At 45.0% G+C, this 21,587-nt stretch overlaps 1 protein-coding gene across 2 annotated transcripts in view; it reads right to left on the reverse strand.

The window, feature by feature from the left end:
• Positions 1-15,172: 15,172 nt before the first annotated feature.
• LOC140483587 (uncharacterized) overlaps positions 15,173-21,587 on the reverse strand; it is a 44,546-nt gene continuing 38,131 nt past the window's right edge. For both annotated transcript variants that reach the window (XM_072581818.1, XM_072581817.1), the window contains one exon: positions 15,173-15,631. In XM_072581818.1, coding sequence (XP_072437919.1) covers positions 15,246-15,631 — 386 coding nt within the window. In that variant the 3' untranslated portion in view covers positions 15,173-15,245. The remainder of the gene's footprint in view (positions 15,632-21,587) is intronic.

Raw genomic sequence — 21,587 nt, forward strand, 5'->3', positions numbered from 1 at the left:
AGCTCCAACAACACTCAAGAAGCTCAAAGTAAAAACAAGGACTGCAGATGCTGGAAACCAGATTCTAGATTAGAGTGGTGCTGGAAAAGCACAGCAGCATCCAAGGACTGAACTGCTGTGCTTTTCCAGCACCACTCTAATCTAGACTCACGAAGCTCAACACTATCCAGCACCACTTAATTTGGCACCATGTCCACAAACGTCCATGCCCTCCACCATCGACACTCAGTAGCATCAGTATGTACCATCTACGAGATGCATTGTAACAATACACCAATACTTCCCATAGCCAGACACTCAGTCAAGTGCCTGGAAATGCCATTTGTGTTACCTACACCGCGTGGACTGCAGCGATTTGCAATCACCTTCTCCGAGGGTGAACAACAACACCCACATTCTGTAAATGAATCAACTAAGCCCCACCTTTAACATGCAAGTTCTCAAGTTCTGAGAATGGACAGTAAATACAGCGCTGCTGCCTCACAGCGCCATGGACGTGGGTTCGATTCCACCCTTGGGCAACTGTCTGTGTGGAGTTTGCACGTTCTCCCTGAGTCTGCATGGGGTTTCCTCCAGGTGCTCCGGTTTCCTCCCACAGCCCAAAGATCTGCAGGTTAGGTGAATTGGCTGTGCTAAACTACCCCACAGAATCCAGTGATGTGCAGGCTAGGTGAATCAACCATGGTTACATGTATGAGGTGGATCTGGGTGGGATGCTCTGCAGAGGCTCAGTACAGCCTCGATGGGCCAAATGGTTTCTACCTGCACTGCAGGTATTCCATGATCGTACGATACTGACCTGGAAAATTATGCCCATGTCATAAAAATGAATAAGTAATGTTTTATCTTTACGAAGCAAAGATCTACTCACAATCAGGTGCAAATGTATAAACAGATATCGCGTCTGAAATATTTATGTTTTTTAAAGGAAGGAGTTTAAAGAAAGGATTGAGGAAGACAATTATGTCAAGGAGTTGCTCAAAGGAAGTTTCTTTTGTCCAATGCCAATAGTAAAAAAAAATTTAGAATCCCATATCTTCATTGTGGAGGGATGGGAATGCAGGTGTCATTGACAGTGATGAGCTGGTTCAGGACTGACGGATCTCTTCAATCTATATCTTTCTTTTTTTTCCCTTAATCTTAAATTATTCAAAACTGCGCTGTTGCATGGCGACAAATGAAAGATGTTCACTATATTTCATCGTACTCTGACTGTAAAATACATGTGACAATAAAATCAAAATCAAATGATGTCATGTTCCATTCCAAGCACTCAACGAAGGTTATGTTAAAACATCAAGATAACATAATCCTTTCCAATATTAATTGAAAATGCAATATTATGAAAAGTATACTAAAATGCTAAAAGGAATTACAAGAAATTACAGGATTCCAGTGAGAAATTTTGACACAGCTTATTTAAATGAAATAGCAAACATATTTGTCTATAAGACAAATACATAACTTGGATGTTATCACTGTTTTCCTGAATTTAATCCTGATCAGTTCACCCCTTCAAAAGGGGATTAAAGCCATGAGCAATTCTAAGGTTTAAGAATAACAGAAGCCACTCTAAGCCTTGTTTTGCCATGACAAGATTTCAACGTTTTTCTTAATCATTCCGAGCCACGTACATCACTTCTCACTAGCAGCAAACCAGTTCAAATGGACGCTCACTCTGAGCTGTGATGAATACCACAGACTCCGGTTTCAGAGATTGCAAGTTCAGGACATGATCAAATGAGCCGGCACATTAATTTTCTCTCATTTCCGACAGAGAAAAATACACCGCGTCAAATAACCTCTCCATCAAAGTCAAGGAAGTATTATTAGCGATTGATCAAGACATAGGAAAAGGGATTAAAAAGAGAGGTTTGCAGAACCACACTAAAAATAGCCAGAACATTCAAATATTGTTAATAATTCATGTATATGAAGACAAAACAAAATCAGCCAGGGATGTATCTGTCTTAATCTAAAATGTCTTCCTGTATTAGTAGGGTATTTTTTCCTCTTTGTTTATTCACAGGATGAGGGCATCGCTGGCCAGGCCAGCATTTATTGCTCATTCCTAATTGCCCAGAGGGTGGTTAAGAGTCACCCACATTGCTGTGGGTCTGGAGTCACATGTAGGCCAGACCAGGTAAGGAGGGCAGTTTCCTTCCCTCAAGGACATTTGTGAACCAGATGGGTTTTTCCGACAGTCGGCTGATATCAACGTTTAACATTCTCGATCACAATCTTCTCAGCAATGTTTAGAAGAACTTTCAATGTAAATCGTAACCTTGAAAGGGTTGTGCATTTTGACAATCCCTTGAAAAAGGCGACCAGGAGTTCTCTGCTCTTGGTATTGTTACCCATGATGACAAGGTCAAGGTGGGGGGGGGGGGAGGGGGTGGGGGGGGCTGCGGTTGGGTAGCGGGTGGAGGTGGTGGATGGGGAGTTGATGCAAGACAATGTGCAGTCCAGAAACTTAGCAATGACACAACAGGCAAAAAAAAGGCTGTCATCTCAAAGACCATGATGGTCTCATCGCCTTGGTGGCCCCAGTCACCGTGTCTTGATAAACTAATAAAGTATGGCCAGCAACCTACCAGGATCATATGGAGAATGAGGGCACCCATTAACAAAGTGACATGTGAGTTTCTATCAGTGTCCCTGTGCCAAGTGCTGAGGTAATGAAGAACTAGTGATGTGGCCATAGCTGTGACCCAGGGAGTGCTGAGACAAGAGTCTGGACACAAGTGATACATGGGTTTCTGTTTTTTTCTCTTTTTATTCAATTCAATTCTGGTTGCCACATTACAGGAAGGATGTGGAGCATTTGGAGAGGGCACAGAAGAGGTTGACCAAGTTGCTGCCTGGATTAGAGGGTTTGAGCTGTAAGGAGAGGCTGGGAAAACTCAAGTTGTTTTCTCTGGAGCAGCAGATTCTGAGGGGAGACTTGATAGAAGTCTGTAAAATGATGGGACACATAGATAGGGTTGACAGTCAGAATCTTTTTCACAGAGTTGAAATGTCTAAAACTAGGGGGCATGAGGGGGGGAAAGTTCAAACAGGATGTGAAGGGCAAGTATTTTAATCAGAGTGGTAGGAGCCTGGAATGTGCTGCCAGGGGTGGTGGAGGCAGATATGAAAGGGGAATATAAGGAACTATTAGATAAGCATGTGAATATGCAAGGAATGGAGGGATGTGGACCAAGGGAAGGCAGAAGGGATTAGTTTAATTTGGTGTCTTGTTTAGCACAACAACATGGACCGAAGAGGCTGTTCATGTGTTGTACTGTTCTGTGTTCTCCGTCCCCATGCATGGAATTTGAGTGTCATTGGCTAGGCCCTGGAGAAGGTGATGCTGAGCTGCGTTCTTGAGCTATTACAGTCCTTGAGGATAGAGCCAGGGTGGGAGTTCCAGGATTTTGACCCAGCAACACTGATATAACTACGATAAATTTCCAAGTCAGGATGGTGTGTCTCGGAGGAGAATTTACAGCTGTTCCTGTGCATCTGCTGCTCTTGTCCTTCTAGATGGTAGAGGTGAAGTTGAAGGAACCTTGGTGAGGAACAGCAGTATATCTTCTAGATACCACACACTGCTGCTGAGCGTCGGTAGTGGAGGGAGTGGATGCATATGGATGTGGTGCCAATCAAGTGGGCTGCTTCCTCCTGGTTGGTGTTGAGCTTCTTGGGTGTTGTTGGAGCTGTGTCCATCCAGGCAAGTGGGGAGTATTCCATCACACTCCTGATTTGTGCCTTGTAGATGGTGGACAGGCTTTGGGGAGACACAAAATGCATTGAGGTGTCTTTGGACAACAGCACCTGTGACTGAGCAATCATTTTCACAAACTCCCCACTGTCCATTTGAAATGGGAAAGGGAATAGAAAGGTTGCCTTAAATATGGGTTGTGTCCTGTCTGGGGAACCACACTTTGCACAATCACCATTCTCGAGGTTAAAGAAGGAAACCATCAAATTTTGTAACTTGGAATGCTAGAACCATCATGGATCTTTTCAAATATGACCATGCTGAAAGATAAATTGAAGTAATGAAGACAGTGGCCTAGCTGTATTGTCATTGGATTGGTTATCCTGAATGCCAAACATATGCTCTGGTGACATAGACTCGGATCTCACCAGGTGGAGCGAGGGGGAAACAAAGGTCAACAGACATCATGGTGATCAGGTCAGTTGCTGTAAAAACCGACCTGGTTCACTAATTCCCGTCAGGAGAGGAAATCTGTTCTCCTTTCCAGGCCTGGCCTACATATCGCTCAAGACCTATAGTGACATTGGTTTCTTGAGCATTGTTGGATCTCCACTCATTAGGCACGTGGAAAGGAGCCCAGTACACTCCTGACTTGTTGATGGTGGACATCTATTCCCCAGTAATTTGGTTGACTCTTAACTGCCTCCTGGGAAATTAGCGATGGGCAATAAATGCTGCCCATGAGCCAGTGATACCCATATCCCATGAACAAAACAAATTTGCATCATGATCCATTTTCCTGGCAGTTAAAGGAAATGAGAGAAAGTTTATGGCACAGAAAAAGATGATTTTGACCATCATGTCTGTGACTCCAGAGAAACAAGCCAACAGGCCCAATCTCACTTTGCTGCACTTAGTCCATCACCCCGTAAGTGATAGCACTTGATGCATTCCTCTTCCTTTGAAATGAGTTGACATGTTATGCCTCTACTACCCTTTCGGGCAGTGTGTTTCAGATTCCCCCCCCCCGCCACCCCGACCTGCAGCACACCCACCCTGGTGGAAAAGCCGAGGAACTACAATGCAATTAGGCAAGATTTAGGAGGCATAGGATGGGGAAGGAAACTGCAGGGGATAGGCACATTAGAAATGTGAAGCTTATTCAAGGAAAAGCTACTGTGTGTCCTTGATAAGTATGTACCTGTCAGGAAGGGAGGAAGCTGTGGAGCGCGGGAGCCGTGGTTTACGAAGGAAGTGGAAGAAGAAGGCTTATGTTAGGATGGGATGTGAAGGCTCAGTTAGGGCACTTGAGGGTTACAAGGTAGCCAGGAAAGACCGAAAGATAGAGGTCAGAAGAGCTCAGAAGAGCCAGGAGGAGACATGAGAAGTTGTTGGCGGATAGGATCAGGATAAACCCTAAGCTTTTTATAGGTATTTAAGGAATAAAAGAATGACGAGTAAGATTAGGGCCAATCAAGGATAGTAGTGGGAAGTTGTGTGTGGAGTCAGAGGAGATAGGGGAAGCACTAAATGAATTTTTTTCGACAGTATTCACTCTAGAAAACGACAATGTTGTCGAGGAGATTACTGAGATACAGGCTACTAGACTAGGTGGGATTGAGGTTCACAAGGAAGAGGTATTAGAAATCCTGCAGAGTGTGAAAATAGATAAGTCTCCTGGGCCGGATGGGATTTGTCCTAGGATCATCTGGGAAGCCAGGAAGGAGGTTGCCGAGCCTTTGGCATTGATCTTCAAATCATCATTGTCTACAGGAACAGTACCAGAAGACTGGAGGATAGCAAATGTAGTTCCCCTGTTCAAGAAGGGGAGTAGAGACAATCCTGGTAATTATAGACCAGTGAGCCTTACTTCAGTTGTTGGTAAAGTGTTGGAAAGGATTATAAGAGATAGGATTTATAATCATCTAGAAAAGAATAATTTAATTAGGGACAGTCAGCACGGTTTTGTGAAGGGTAGGTCATGCTTCACAAACCTTATTGAGTTCCTTGAGAAGTGGACCAAACAGGTAGACGAGAGTAAACCAGTTGATGCCGTGTATATGGATTTCAGCATGGCACTCGAAAAGGTTCCACACAGTAGGCTATTGTACAAAATGCGGAGGAATGGGCTTGTGGGAGATATAGCTGTTTGGATCAGTAATTGGCTTGCTGAAAGAAGACAGAAGGTGCTGGTTGATGGGAAATGTTCATCCTGGAGTCCAGTTACCAGTGGTGTACCGCAAGGGTCGGTGTTGGGTCCACTGCTGTTCGTCATTTTTATAAACGACCTGGATGAGGGCGTAGAAGGGTAGGTTAGTAAATTTGCAGATGACAGTAAGGTCGGTGGAGTTGTGGATAATGACGAAGGATGTTGTAGGTTACAGAGAGACATAGATCAGCTACAGAGCTGGGCTGAGAGATGGCAAATGGAGTTTATTGCAGACAAGTGTGAGGTGATTCACTTTGGTCGGAGTAACCGGAGTGATCTCGGTGTCCATGTACACAGATCCTTGAAAGTTGCCACCCAGGTTGACAGAGTTGTTAAGAAGGCATATAGTGTTTTAGCTTTTATTAATAGAGAGTTCGAGTTTCAGAACCATGAGGTTATGCTACAGCTGTACAAAACTCTGGTGCGGCCGCACTTGGAGTATTGTGTACAGTTCTGGTCACTGCATTATTAGAAGGATGTGGAAGCTTTGGAAAGGGTGCAGAGGAGATTTACGAGGATGTTGCCTGGTATGGAGGGAAGGTCTTATGAGGAAAGGCTAAGGGGCTTGAGGCTTTTTTCGTTAGAGAGAAGAAGGTTGAGAGGTGACTTGATAGAGACATACAAGATAATCAGAGTGTTAGGTAGGGTGGACAGGGAGAGCCTTTTTCCAAGTGTGGTGACGGCGAGCACGAGGGGGCATAGTTTTAAATTGAGGGGTGATAGATATTGGATAGATGTCAGAGGTAGTTTCTTTACTCAGAGAGTTGTAAGGGTATGGAATGCTTTGCCTGCAACGGTAGTAGATTCGCCAAGTTTACATACATTTAAGTCGTCATTAGACAAGCATATGGACATACGTGGAATAGTGTAGGTTAGATGGGCTGCAGATTGGTATAACAGGTCGGCACAACATCGAGGGCCGAAGGGCCTGTACTGCGTTGTAATGTTCTATCTCTCCTCTAACCTTTGACCTAATCACTCTAAATCCATGCTGCCTCCTCACCAATCCCTCCGTTAAGATAAATAGGCCCTTCCATCTACTCAATAGCAGACCTCCCACAACTCTGTATAGCTCAGTCAAAGCCTTGTACTCCAGGAAGAACAACTCCAGCTAATCCAATCTGTCACGATAGTGATAAAATAAGGACTATTAGTTCTCATCTTCCATCATCTGATTCTGACTTTAATAAACTGAAATAATTTCACAAAAGCGCACTGATGTGAAAATGGCAGCAGTCCCAATGGAGCCATCCACATCCATCAAAGTTTCACCTGCACATCCACTAATATCATTTATTGTATCCATTGCTCCTGGTGCAGTCTCCTTTACATTGGAGAGACTGGACAGCCTCTTAGCAGAGCGCTTTAGGGAACATCTCTAGGACACCCGCACCAATCAACCCCATCGCCCCGTGGCCAAAAATTTCAACTCCCCCTCCCACTCTGTGAGGACATGGAGGTCCTGGGCCTCCTTCACCGCCGCTCCCTCACCACCTGAAGCCTGGAGGAAGAACGCCTCATCTTCCACCTCGGAACACTTCAACCCCAGGGCATCAATGTGGACTTCACCAGTTTCCTCATTTCCCCTCCCCCCCCCTTACCCCAGTTCCCACCTTCCAGCTCACCATCATCCTCATGACCTGTCCTACCTGTCAATCGTCCTTCCCACTTATTGGCTCCACCCTTTTCTCTGACCTATAACCTCCATCCACCTATTGCACTCTTAGCTATATTCTCCCCAGCCCCGCCCCCTCCCATTTATCTCTCCACCCCTGAGACTCCCTGCCTCATTCCTAATGAAATGTTTTGCCCAAAACGTTGATTTTCCTGCTCCTCGGATTTACTGGCAGCCTGACCTGCTGTGCTTTTCCAGCACCACTCTAATCTTGACTCTGATCTCCAGCATCTGCAGTCCTCACCTTCACCTGCCATCACCTGACAAGCTTCATAAATACACCACAAATAACAATCAGTCTAAATTGAACTTAACCCTTTTTATCAAAAGAGACCGGAACCATTCAGGCATGAAGAAAACTATATCTTCTGTTTAATTTACATGGTTTACAAAGTTAATCTATTAGAGATGAAAAAATAAATCAACTACAATTATCCAGATGGAAAACAATAAAGCCAGACAAGGGAATACACAAATCAGCTATATTTCAGGCCAACCCAGGGCCTTTGAGAAGTACCATCGATGTTGTTTGAGATGGATTCTCCTCATCAGTAGGAGGACAGGTATACTATCAGTGTCCTTATAGCAGCTAACAGCAGCAGCTTCAAGGCCACAATCATTCAAAACCAACTCCGCTGGGCCGGCCATCTGTTTAAGGTGCCTGAGTTCTGATGGCCAAAGCAAATCTTCAGCTGTTCAAGGAAGACACTCATAGGGTCATAGCGATGTACAGCAGGGAAACAGACCCTTCGATCCAACTCATCCATGCCGACCAGATATTGCAACCTAATCTAGTCCCATTTGCCAGCACCTGGCCCATATCCCTCTGAACCCTTCCTATTCATATACCCACCTAGATGCCGTTTAAATGTTGTAATTGTACCAGTCTCCACCACTTCCTCTGGCAGCTCATTCTATAGATCAGCCACAGAAGCCATTTCCTGCGTGGCCATTTTCCAGGTTGCCCATCATACTTGTTAGCAAGTGATTGCTGATAGCAATAATACTTCAGGCAACTGCTTTGATGTTGTGGAGGAGATGGATTTGTGACCGGAATTGAAGAACTCTCCCTTTCTTTCTCTCTCTCTCTCTCTCTTTCTCTCTCTCACACTCACACCCCTTTGTTGTCTCAGACAGGACAAAACCCAGTGATAAGCAAATTGATGAAGCAACTGAACACCAAGACTTTTAAAATATATGCATAATATTCATAGCTGTCATTGATTCAGAACATTGCAAACTAACCATGGTCACACATTAAAGCTACATTAAGGATAGCAAAGATGATTCCCGATAGGAGTGAGAGAGGCAGGGTAATTGTCATGGGGGACTTCAACTATCCAAATATTGACTGGGAGCACTATAATACGAGTACTATAGATGGGTCAGTTTTTGTCCAGTGTGTGCAGGAGGGCGTCCTGACACAGTATGTAGACAGGCCTACAAGGGGCAAAGCCACGTTAGATTTAGTACTGGGTAACGAGCCAGGCCAGGTGTTAGATTTGGAAGTAGGTGAGCACTTTGGAGATCACAATTCTGTCAGGTTTACTTTAGTGATGGAAAGGGATAGGTGTACTCCACCAAGCAAGAGTTACAGCTGGGAGAAGGGAAATTACGATGCAATTAGAAAAGATTTAGGAAGTGTAGAATGGGTAAGGAAACTGCAGGGGATGAGAACATGAAAAATGTGGAGCTTATTCAAGGAAAAGCTCCTGTGTGTCCTCGATAAGTATGTACCTGTCAGGCAGGGAGGAAGATATAGAACGCGTGAGCCGTGGTTTACTAAGGAAGTGGAATCCCTGGTCAAGAAGAAGACGAAGGCTTATGTTAGGACAAAACGTGAAAACTCAGTTAGGGCACTTGAGGGTTACAAGGAAATCAGGAAAGACCTAAAAAGAGAGCTCAGAAGAGCCAGGAGAGGACATGAGAAGTTGTTGGCGGATAGGATCAGAGTAAACCCTAGGGCTTTCTATAGGTATGTCAGGAATAAAAGAATGACGAGAGTTAAATTAGGGCCTATCAAAGATAATAGTGGGAAGTTGTGTGTGGAGTCAGAGGAGATAGGGGAAGCACTAAACAAATATTTTTCGACAGTGTTCACTATAGAAAATTAAAATGTTGGCGAGGAAGATACAGAGATACTTCTAGACTAGAAGAGATTGAGGTTCACAAGGAAGAGGTATTAGAAATACTGCAGAGTGTGAAAATAGACAAGTCCCTTGGGCCGGATGGGATCTATCCTAGGATCCTCTGGGAAGCAAGGGAAGAGATTTGCCAGCCTTTGGCATTGATCTTCAAATCATCATTGTCTACAAGAATAGTGCCTGAGGACTGGAGGATAGCAAATGTGGTTCCTTGTTCAAAAAGGGTAGTAGAGACAACCCTGGTAATTACAGACCAGTGAGTCTCACTTCAGTTGTTGGTAAAGTGTTGGAAAAGGTTATAAGAGAGAGGATTTATAACCATCTAGAAAAGAATAATCTGATCAGGGACAGTCAGCACAGTTTTGTAAAGGGCAGGTCATGCCTAATGAATCTTATTGACTTTTTTGACAAAGTGACCAAACAGGTAGATGAGAGTAAACTGGTTGATGTGGTGTGTATGGATTTCAGCAAGGCATTCGATGAGGTTCCCCACAGTAGGCTATTATACAAAATGCGGAGGAATGGGACTATGGGAGACATAGCAGTTTGGATCAGGAATTGGCTTGCTGAAAGAAAACAGAGGATTATAGTTGATGGAACGTGTTCATCTTGGTGTCCAGTTACTAGTGGTGTACCGCAAAGGTCAGTGTTGGGTCCACTGCTGTTCGTCATTTTTATAAATGACCTGGATGAGGCTTAGAAGGGTGGGTTAGTAAATTTGCAGATGACACTAAGGTCGGTGGAGTTGTGGATAGTGATGAAGGATGTAGTTGGTTGCAGAGAGACATAGATAGGATGCAAAGCTGGGCTGAGAGGTGGCAAATGGAGTTTAATGTGGGCAAGCGTGAGGTGATACACTTTGGCCGGAGTAATCGGAATTCAAAGTACTGGGCTAATGGTAGGATTCTTGGGAGTGCAGATGAGCAGAGAGATCTTGGTGTCCATGCACACAGATCCTTGAAAGTTCCCACCCAGATTGACAGGGTTGTTAAGAAGGCATACAGTGTTTTGGCCTTTATTAATAGAGGGATTGAGTTCCGGAACCAGGAGGTTATGCTGCAGCTGTACAAAACTCTGTTATGACCACACTTGGAGTATTGTGTACAGTTCTGGTCACTGCATTATAAGAAGGATGTGGAAGCTTTGGAAAAGGTGCAGAGGAGATTTACGAGGATGTTGCCTGCTATGGAAGGAATGTCTTATGAGGAAAGGCTGAGGGCCTTGAGGCTGTTTTCATTAGAGAGAAGAAGGTTGAGAGGTGACTTAATAGAGACATACAAGATAATCAGAGGGTTAGATAGGGTGGACAGGGAGAGCCTTTTTCCAAATATGGGAACGGCAAACACAAGGGGACACAACTTTAAAGTGAGGGGAGATAGGTATAAGACAGATGTCAGAGGTAGTTTCTTTACACAGAGAGTAGTAAGGGTATGGAATGCTTTGCCTGCAAAGGTTGTAGATTCGCCAAGTTTACGTGCATTTAAGTCGTCATTGGACAGGCATATGGACGTACATGGAATAGTGTAGGTGGGATGGGCTTCAGATTAGTATGACAGGGCGGCGCAACATCGAGGGCCGAATGGCCTGTACTGTGCGGTAATGTTCTATGTTCTATGATCTATGTTCTAACATTTCAGGAACATCTGAGGAATTTAAACTTCATATTCTTCCATCTTCCTTTTTCTACCATGTGCAACCCTTTCAATGTTGTATGTATGTGTCTGAGTGTTTGTGTGTGTGTGTGCATGTGTGTGTGTGTGTGCATGTTTGTATGTGTGTTTGTGTGTGTGTGTGTGCGCTTGTTTGTGTGTGTATTTATGTGTGTTTGCATGTGTGTGTGTGTGTTTGTGTATGTGTTGATTTGATTTGATTTATTATTGTAACATATGCCTAGATACAGTGAAAAGTTTTGTTTTGCTTGCAGTACATAAAGATCAGACCATACAAATAATGAGGAATATAATGTTACAGCTGCAGAGAAGGAGCACAAAGATTGAGATCAACATGAACTTTAAAAATTGAGAGGTCCATTCAGAATTCTCATCACAGCAGGGAAGAAGCTGTTCTTGAATCTGTTAGTACGTACATATAAACTTTTATGTCTTCTGCCTGATGGAAGAGGTTGGTATTACCGGGGGGGGAAAGGGGGTCTTTGATGATGTTGGTTACTTTCCCTAGGCAGTGGAAAGTGCAAATGGAACCAGTGGAAGGAAGGCTGGTTTGTATGATGGACTGGGCTGTGTTCATGGCTCTCTGTAGTTTCTTGCGGTCTTGGGCAGAGCAGTTGCCAAACCACGCTGTGATGTGTCCAGACAGGATGCTTTCTATGGTGCATCTATAAAACTTGGTAAGAGTCCCTGTGGACATGCTGAAATTCCTTAGACTCCTGATGAAGTAGAGACGTTGTTGTGACTCCTAGATCATTGTGTTGACATGTTTGAACTAGGTCAGATTGTTGACGGTCATCACTCTCAAGAGCACAATGCTCTTGACCATCTGCACCTCAGCACCATTGATACAGGCAGGGGCATGCCCTTCAGTCCACTTCCTGAGGTCAATGAGCAGCTCCTTCATTTTGCTGACATTGATGGAGAGATTGTAACATCATAACACTAAGCACCCAACCTCTTACCTATATTCTGTCTTGTTGTTGTTTGAGATTTGCCCTCTCATGGTGGTGTTGTCAGGGAACTTGTGAATGGAGTTGGGATGGAATTTGGCCGCACGATCATGAGTGTAGTATAGTAGGGGACTGAGTACACAGCCTTGCAGGGCACCAGTGCTGAAGATTATGATGGAGGAAGTGTTGTTACCTATTCTTACAGATTCCAGTTTATTGGTCAGGAATTCAAGGATCCACCAACAATGCAGGGAGTCAAAACGTAGGTCTCAGAGTTCAGAGATGAATTTGTTTAGGATTATGGTGCTGAAGGAGGAGCTGTAGTCGATAAGTGGGTGTCTGACGTAGGTATCCTCGATATCCAGATGTTTCAGGGATGAGCGAGTTTTCAGTAGATTTGTAGCTCAGGTTGAGGCCTAGGGTCAGGGATGAGTGTAGGGCCAGGGAGATGGTGTCTTCTGTGGACCTGTTGCGCCTGCTACACACATATGTGTTGATGCATACGTGTGTTTGTGTGTGAATACGTGTAAGTGTATGTGTGAATGTGTGCGTGCGCACGTGTGTAAGAGCATGTGTGTGTCTCAGGATCAACAAGTAACCTAATTTATCTTCCTTTCACTCAAGAAAACCTTATTATTGGTTCCTTGTTGTTTCTGTTGAATTAGTCAAATGCACTTCAATGGAAATGAAGTATAGCTGTGTGTTAAAAGGAGCATGAAATTTTTGCTCTGGCTAACCAATGGGGTTAAAAAGTGGTGAGCTGATTCATCCTTTCTCTCCTTGTCATGACACATCACTCCACATGGCTGCATTTCCTCATCATAGATTCATAGAGTCAGAGAGATGTACAGCACGGAATCAGACCCTTCGGTCCAACTCGTCCAGATATCCCAACTTAATCTAGTCCCATTTGCCAGCACCCAGCCCATATCCCTCCAAACCCTTCCTATTCATATACCCATTTAGATGCCTTTTAAATGTTGCAATTGTTCCAGCCTCCACCACTTCCTCTGGCAGCACATTCCATACCCGTACCACCCTCTGTGTGAAAACGTTGCACCTTCAGTCCCTTTTATCTCTTTCCCCTCTCACCCTAAACCTATACCCTCAAGTTCTGGACTCCCCCAACCCAGGGAAAAGACTTTGTCTATTTATCCTAAACATGCCCCTCATGATTTTATAAACCTCGATAAGGTCACCCCTCAGCCTCTGACGGTCCGGGGAAAACAGCCCCAGCCTGTTCAGCCTCTCCCTATAGCTCAAATCCTCCAACCCTGTCCCATCCTTGTAAATCTTTTCAGAATCCTTTCAAGTTTCACAACATCCTTCCGACAGGAAGGAGACCAGAATTGCATGCAATATTCCAAAAATGGCCTAACCAACGTCCTGTAGAGCCACAACATGACCTCCCAACTGTTATACTCAATATTCTGACCAAAGCATACTCTGAAAGCATACCAAACGCCTTCCTCATAAGACTATAAGACATAGGAGCGGAAGTAAGGCCATTCGGCCCATCGAGTCCACTCCGCCATTCAGTCATGGCTGATGGGCATTTCAACTCCACTTACCCGCATTCTCACTATCCTATCTACCTGTGACGCCACTTTCAAGGAACTATGAACCTGCACTCCAAGGTTTCTTTGTTCAGCAACACTCCCTAGGACCTTACCATTAATTGTATAAGTCCTGCTAAAATTTGCTTTCCCAAAATGTAGCACCTCGCGTTTATCTAAATTAAACTCCATCTGCCACTTCTCAGCCCACTGGCCCATCTGGTCAACATTCCATTGTAAATTGAGGTAACCTTCTTCACTGTCCAGTACACCTCCAATTTTGGTGTCATCAGTAAATGTACTAACTATACCTCCTATGTTCATACCTAAATCATTTATATAAATGACAACACCCACATATGGATAGGGAAATCAGTAAACCAGATAATCTTTTTTACCTCCAATGATCATCATCAGACTCTTGATGCCAGATGTGTTTTTTAACATTGAATTCAAATTCTACCATGGCAGGTTTTGAACCCTGGCCCCCCCCAAAGCATTACCTGGCTATCTGGATTAATAATTGAGCAGCAGCACCACTAGGCCATTGCAGACTCCATAACATAGATGCAGCAAAGTCAGCCTGTTCTTATCTTCTTTCCCTCATCTACAGGGGCCAGTTCATTGGCCAGTCCGTTTGTGATGTCAGCTAATGTCCAATACTGAACATGAAATATCTACCAAAAAACAAAATATACTGCAACTCACAGCAGGTCAGGTAGCATCCATGGAGAGAGATCAAGCTCACGTTTTGAATCTAGATGACTTTTCATCAGAGCTGATATGGAGTCTGGTGGGGGCAGCATTTACACAAGTTGGGATGTTGGAGTGCTGGGGGAGAAAGGATATGGATTAAGTGATTGGAATGTGAGAATGGCAGAAAACGATGTGTCTAACTGCCAAACTGGAAAGAATAGACAGTCTCAAAGGGGTAGGGGGGAGAGGAGAGAAGGTGACAGAGAATGTAACAAGCAAAGCTAAAAGAAAGTGAAGAAATGGGTTCACAATTTGAAGGTGTTGAACTCAATACTGAACCACACCTCCACACTTCACACCAGCTCTGAGGAAGAGTCATCACAACTCGAAATGTTAGCTCACTCTGTCTCTGCGGATGCTGCCTGACCCACTGTGATCTCCAGCATTTTTCCTTCCCAACACAGATTCCGGCCTCTGCAGTAATCTGTTCCTCAATAAAACGCCTAGTTTTGTTTCTGTCACTGTAAAAGACCAGGCAGTAGGACTTCAAAGGAATTTTATTTGCTCAAACCAGACAAGAGAGATGATTGGTGACTGAACGCAGATTTTGGTTTGACAGCTTTTTTTACATTCGGAGTCAACTCAGTACGGCTCAAGGTCATTTCTCCCCATTTTACTTTGGAATCTTGTGTCTCCTACATCCTGGATGTTTTCCATGCTTCTGAGCATTGCATGTTGAGCACCGGTCAAACACCCCGAGATATCATTTGGCACATCAAATGTATACCGATTAATTAGCCCATACTTCTTGCGCACACATTTCTCAAGGAAGTGGAAGTATACGTTTGATTTATGAAATGCGAGATGCCTCTGACGACAACCACTATAGTATTCTCGAACGCCTTGTGTCTTCAGTATCAAGTCCGAGTCTGCTACATCACGAATGTCCTTGCCACATCCATAACACTTCTTAGGCTTATATCTCAGCTTGGAGAAGGAAACAACTTCAAAGGTCATTTTCTGCTGTCCTGAAAATCAAAGGGTAGGCCATCAATAATAGACTTGTCAATAGGATAGATTACAGGAATACATAGGGGTTATACCTCCCCAATCAACTCAACTAGTCCACAAAGCCACCACGCAAAAGTGAGTACTGCAGATGCTGGAAACCAGGGTCTAGATTAGAGTGGTGCTGGAAAAGCACAGCAGGCCAGGCAGCCTCCAAGGAGCAGGAAAATCGACGTTTCAGGCATTCCTGATGAAGGTCCGAAACGTCGATTTTCCTGCTCCTCAGATGGTGCCCGTCCTGCTGTGCTTTTCCAGCACCACTCTAATCTAGACTCTATTCCACAAAGCCATTCATTTGTAGCACACACAACTCATTTTGATTACATTTTCCCCTGTTGTACCCCTATTCTATCAATGCCATCTTCTTCCATCCACCTATTCAATCTTACCTTGAATGGTGACCACTGGCAGTGCTCTATGTGAGGAAATGTTCCTACCCTTGCTTAACCATTGAAAACAAACACCTTCCTTCTTCTCGCGCCCATCTTTGTTGTATACTGCCTCAGGGTTCTCGAAAAATGCAGCACTGAGAAAAGCCCTTTGATCCATCGTATCCGTGCTGGCCAGAAACACCCATCCAACTATTCTCATCTCATTTTCCAGCACTTTGCCCACAGTCTTGTAATCACAAGTGCACAGCTGCATGCATCTTAGATGTTATGAGCATTTCTGAATCACATAAAATAGACGTCCATAGAATAGATTCCCTATCGTGCGGAAGCAAGTCATTCAGCCCAGCAAGTCCACACTGACCCTCTGAACATAGTGCCAGGGACCCGGATTCGATTCCAGTCTTGGGCGACTGTGTAGTGTACGTGGACTAGCCGTGAGAAATACAGGGATATGGTAGGGGGCTGAGTCTGGGTGGGATGTTGTTCATAGAATCCCTACAGAGTGGAAACAGGTCCTTATACCTCACCCATGTTTCATCCCATTCAGCTGCTATCCTACTCAGTTGCCACCTTATTGTCTGCCACTGTCTATAGCTGCTACCAACATTGCAACATTTCTGAACAAGTCTTCAGGATAGGGGAGTCTAAAAGTATAGGTTTAAGGTGAGAGGTGAAAGATTTAAAAGGGACCTAAGGGGCAACTTCTTCACTCAAAGGGTGGTACGTGTATGGAATGAGCTGTCAGAGGAAATGGTGGGGGCTGGTACAATTACAGCATTTAAAAGACATTTGGACAGGTATGTGGATAGGAAAGGTTTAGAGGGATATGCGCCAAATGATCATGTGCATAGATCCCTGAAAGTTGCCACCCAGGATGATAAGGTTGTTAAGAAGGTGTACGGTGTGTTAGCTTGTATCCCACTCAGACCCATTCCTCTCCCTATTACTCTACATTTATTCCTGACTAATGCAACCAAGCTATACATCCCTGAACACTATGGGCAATTTACCATGGTCAATCCACCCTAAGTTGAAAAATGTGGTGCTGGAAAAACACAGCAGGCCAGGCAGCATCCGAGGAGCAGGAGAATCAACGTTTCGGGCATAAGCCCTTCTTCAGGAATGAGGCTGGTGTGCCAAGCGGGCTGAGATAAAAGGTGGGGGGAGGGAATTTGGGGGAGGGGCACTGGGAATACGATAGGTGGAAGGAGGTGAGGGTGAGGGTGATAGGCCAGAGAGGGGGTGGGGGCAGAGAGGTTGGGAAGAAGATTGCAGGTCAAGAGGGCGGTGTTGAATCCAAGGGTTGGGACTGAGATAAGGTGGGGGGAGGGGAAATGAGGAAGCTGGAGAAATCTACATTCATCCCGTGTGGTTGGAGGCTTCCTAGGGGGAAGATGAGATGCTTTTCCTCCAGGCGTTGTGTGGCCAGGGTCTGGCGATGGAGGAGGCCAAGGACCTGCATGTCATTGGCAGAGTGGGAGGGGGATTTCCCCTCCGACATGGTCAATGACGCTCTCCACAGTATCTCCTCCACTTCCCGCACCTCCGCCCTTGAACCCCGCTCCTCCAATCACCACCAGGACAGAAGCCCACTGGTCCTCACCTTCCATCCCACCAACTTCCGGATACATCGTAGCATCCTCCGTCACTTCTCCCATCTCCAGACGGACTCCATCACCAGGGATATATTTCCCTCTCCACCCCTATCAGCATTCAGGAGAGACCACTCCCTCCGCGACTCCCTCGTCAGGTCCACATCCCCCACCAACCCAACCTCCACTCCCGGCACCTTCCCCTGCAAACACAAGAAGCGCAAAGCTTGCGCCCACACCTTCCCCCCCTCACCTCCCTCCAAGGCCCCAATGGATCCGTCTATATCCGTCACAAATTCACCTGCACCTCCACACACATCATTTACTGTATCCGCTGCACCCAATGTGGTCTCCTCTACATTGGGGAGACAGGCATTTTTTTCTCCTAGTCAATCCACGCTAACCTGCACGTCTTTGGACTGTGGGACGAAACAGAGCACCCGAGGGGAAACCCACGCAGACACAGGGAGAATGTGCTGACTCCACACTGACAGTCTGAGGCTGGAATTGAACCCACGTCCCTAGTGCTGTGAGGCAGCAATGTTAACCACTGAGACGCCGTGCCACCCTTCTAAGCTTTCTATCCTTTCCTTCAAATATATGCCCTCTGGTCATTGATCTCTCCTTGAAGGGGAAAAAAGTCTCCTGTCTTCCTATCTATGATCCTCATAATATTATACACCTCAATCATCTCCCCACCCCTCGGATGCTAAAGTAAACTACACTATGAAAATCCTGACTCATCGACTCTGTGGGATTTTTCCAGGAGGTTTTCGCTCCACCTTCCCCTTGATTGCCTCTCAACTCTGATTTCTCCCAGGTTCACCTCCAACTGATCCATACTTCTGACCCCCTGACTCCAGCCCAACACAGCAATAGCACCCAGCTAACCCCTGAATCCCCTCGTTCATCACTGACTGCCTCAATCCCCTTTCTTAACACCTCCCAACCAGACCTCACAAGCCCTGACCTAACAATTTCTCCCTAACCTGAATCCCCACCTCATCCAGTTACTGTTGTAGCCACCTGCCACCCAGATACCTCACCCATGTATCATCCCATTCAGCTGCTATCCTACTCAGTTGCCACCTTATTGTCTGCCACTGTCTATAGCTGCTACCAACATTGCAACATTTCTGAACAAGTCTTCAGGATAGGGGAGTCTAAAAGTATAGGTTTAAGGTGAGAGGTGAAAGATTTAAAAGGGACCTAAGGGGCAACTTCTTCACTCAAAGGGTGGTACGTGTATGGAATGAGCTGTCAGAGGAAATGGTGGGGGCTGGTACAATTACAGCATTTAAAAGACATTTGGACAGGTATGTGGATAGGAAAGGTTTAGAGGGATATGCGCCAAATGATCATGTGCATAGATCCCTGAAAGTTGCCACCCAGGATGATAAGGTTGTTAAGAAGGTGTACGGTGTGTTAGTTTTTATTGGTGGATGGATTGAGTTTTGGAGCCATGAGATCATGCTGCAGCTGTACAAAACTCTCATGCGGTCACATTTGGAGCATTGAGTACAATTCTATAAGAAGGATGTGGGAGCATTGGAAAAGGTGCAGAGGAGATTTACCAGGATGTTGCCTGGACTGGAGAGAAGGTCTTATGAGAAAAGACTGAGGGACTTGAAGGTGTTTTCTTTAGAGAGAAGAAGGTTAAGAGGTGACTTAATAGAGACATACAAGACGATCAGAGGATTAGACAGGGTGGACAGTGAGTGCCTTTTTCCTCGGATGGTGATAGCTAGCACGAGGGGACACAGCTTTAAATTGAGGGGTGATAAATATAGGACAGATGTCAGAGGTAGTTTCTTTACTCAGAGACATGGAATGCATGGCCTGCAACAGCAGGGGACTCGTCAACTTTAAGGGCATTTAAATGGTCATTGGATAAACATATGGATGATAATGGAATAGTGTAGGGTAGATGGGCTTCAGATTGGTTTCACAGGTCGGTGCAACATTGAGGGCCGAAGGGCCTGTACTACGCTGTAACGTTCTATTTTCTATATTCTATGTTCTATGTTCTACGTTCTACGTTCTATGTTCTATGTTCTATGTTCTATGTTCTAGTTCAGTTTAAGAATCCTGGTCAGCATGCGCAGAAGAGTCTGTTTCTGTGCTGTATGACTTTATAATAAATCAGTAACGTTCTCTCTTAATAAAGGAACCTGGCTGATAGATCGTTTTATTCTGGATCTATTTACAGAAGACAAGATAAACACAGGATGAATATTCCCAATGTATTTTCACTATTTTTACTGTTTTTCTCACTGTAAGATATATGTGACAATAAAATCATTCATTCATTCATTCATGCAGTGACTGGGAAATCCAGAACTACGGGGTGGGCCATTTAGGTTTGAGATGAGGAGGAAGGTCATCACCTGGAGAGTGGGCAACCTGTGGGATTCACTGCCAAAGAAAACAGCTGAAGCCATAACATTGAAAGTTTTTAAATAGGAGTTAGATACAAAATAGAAATCACTGGAGAGGCTCAGCAGGTCTGGCTGCAGCTGTGGAGAGCAAAACAGAGTCAACATTTTCATAGATTCCCTACAGTGTGGAAGCAGGCCATTCAGTCCATCGAGTCCACACCAACCTGCTGAAAAACGTCCCACCTTTGCATTACCCATCTAGCCTGCACACTGTGGTCAATTTAGCACAAAACCGGCACATCTTTGGACTGTGAAAGGAAACAGACACCCTGTGGAAACCTGTGCAGACACAGGGAGAACATGCAAACTCCACATAGACAGTCATCCAAGGCTGGAATCAAACCTGGGCCCCTGGAGCTGTGGGACAGCAATACTAACCACTGAGATACCCTACTGCTAGACCTGAAATGCTAACTCTGCTTCTCTCTCCACAGACATGGCAAGACCTGCTGAGTTTTTCCACTACTTTCTGTCTCAATTTCAGATTTCCAGCATCCGCAGTTCTTTGTTTTCCTTTAGGAGTTAGATATAATTCTTAATGTTAAATGCACTAAGGGATATGGAGCAAAAAGTGGGAACAGGGTACAGATTTGGATGATCAGCCTACTCATGTTCCGACTTCCTATGTTTCTGTGGAAGTACAGAAATTTCCATATTGACATGTTGATAACTGAGCAAATCAATGCTGTGACCAATGGAGGCAAAGAACTGGAGAAAGAGAGTAAGAGAGAGAAAGAAAGAAACATGCCCTTTCCATTGACACCATCACCTACCAGAATACTGCAGCTCTTGTTGTAGAAAGGAGATTTGGGAACATGGTCTAGTTTGACTTTCTCCATCTGGCCAGTCAGCGCTATAGTAACACAGTTAGAATTAAGATACACTCTGTATTTTTGAAAACACCAGAATTGGAAGTCCCAGCCACAAATGCAGAGCCAGATCATGGTATAAAGGAAATGGGGCAGGGCAGAGAGACAGAATCCTATGGAGATTGCCACTCCAGGGATATTGGGAGGCACGGAGTGTGGTCGTGGGGGGTTGGTTCTGGGGACACCAAGGTGCTGCCGAATTTCACAGTGTTAGGATTCTCTTTGTTCACTTTCCCACCGGGTAGTCAAATCAGTGCTGGTGGTGGGGGAGGATAGCTGGGCAGTCAGGAAGGTGGCACGGTGTCTCAGTGGTTAGCACTGCTGCCTCACAGCGCGAGGGACCTGGGTTTGACTCTGGTAAGTGATGGTGACTGTGTGGAGTTTGCACATTCTCCCCATGTCTGCGTGGGTTTCCTCCCACAGTCCAAAGATGTGCATGTCGGGTAGATTGGCCATGCCAAGTATGAGGTTATAGGATAAGGGGCTGGGTTTGGAACGCATGCTCTTCAGAGAGTCAGTACAGACTTGATGGACCAAATAGTCTTTATCTGCAAAGCAGGCCTGTTCTGCCTCTCAATGAGATTCTGTTTCTGATATGCGAATTCCACATATCTTCCTTTGGACC

This window comes from Chiloscyllium punctatum, chromosome 12 (genome assembly GCF_047496795.1).
Source record: "Chiloscyllium punctatum isolate Juve2018m chromosome 12, sChiPun1.3, whole genome shotgun sequence".
Taxonomy (NCBI): Eukaryota; Metazoa; Chordata; class Chondrichthyes; order Orectolobiformes; family Hemiscylliidae; genus Chiloscyllium; species Chiloscyllium punctatum.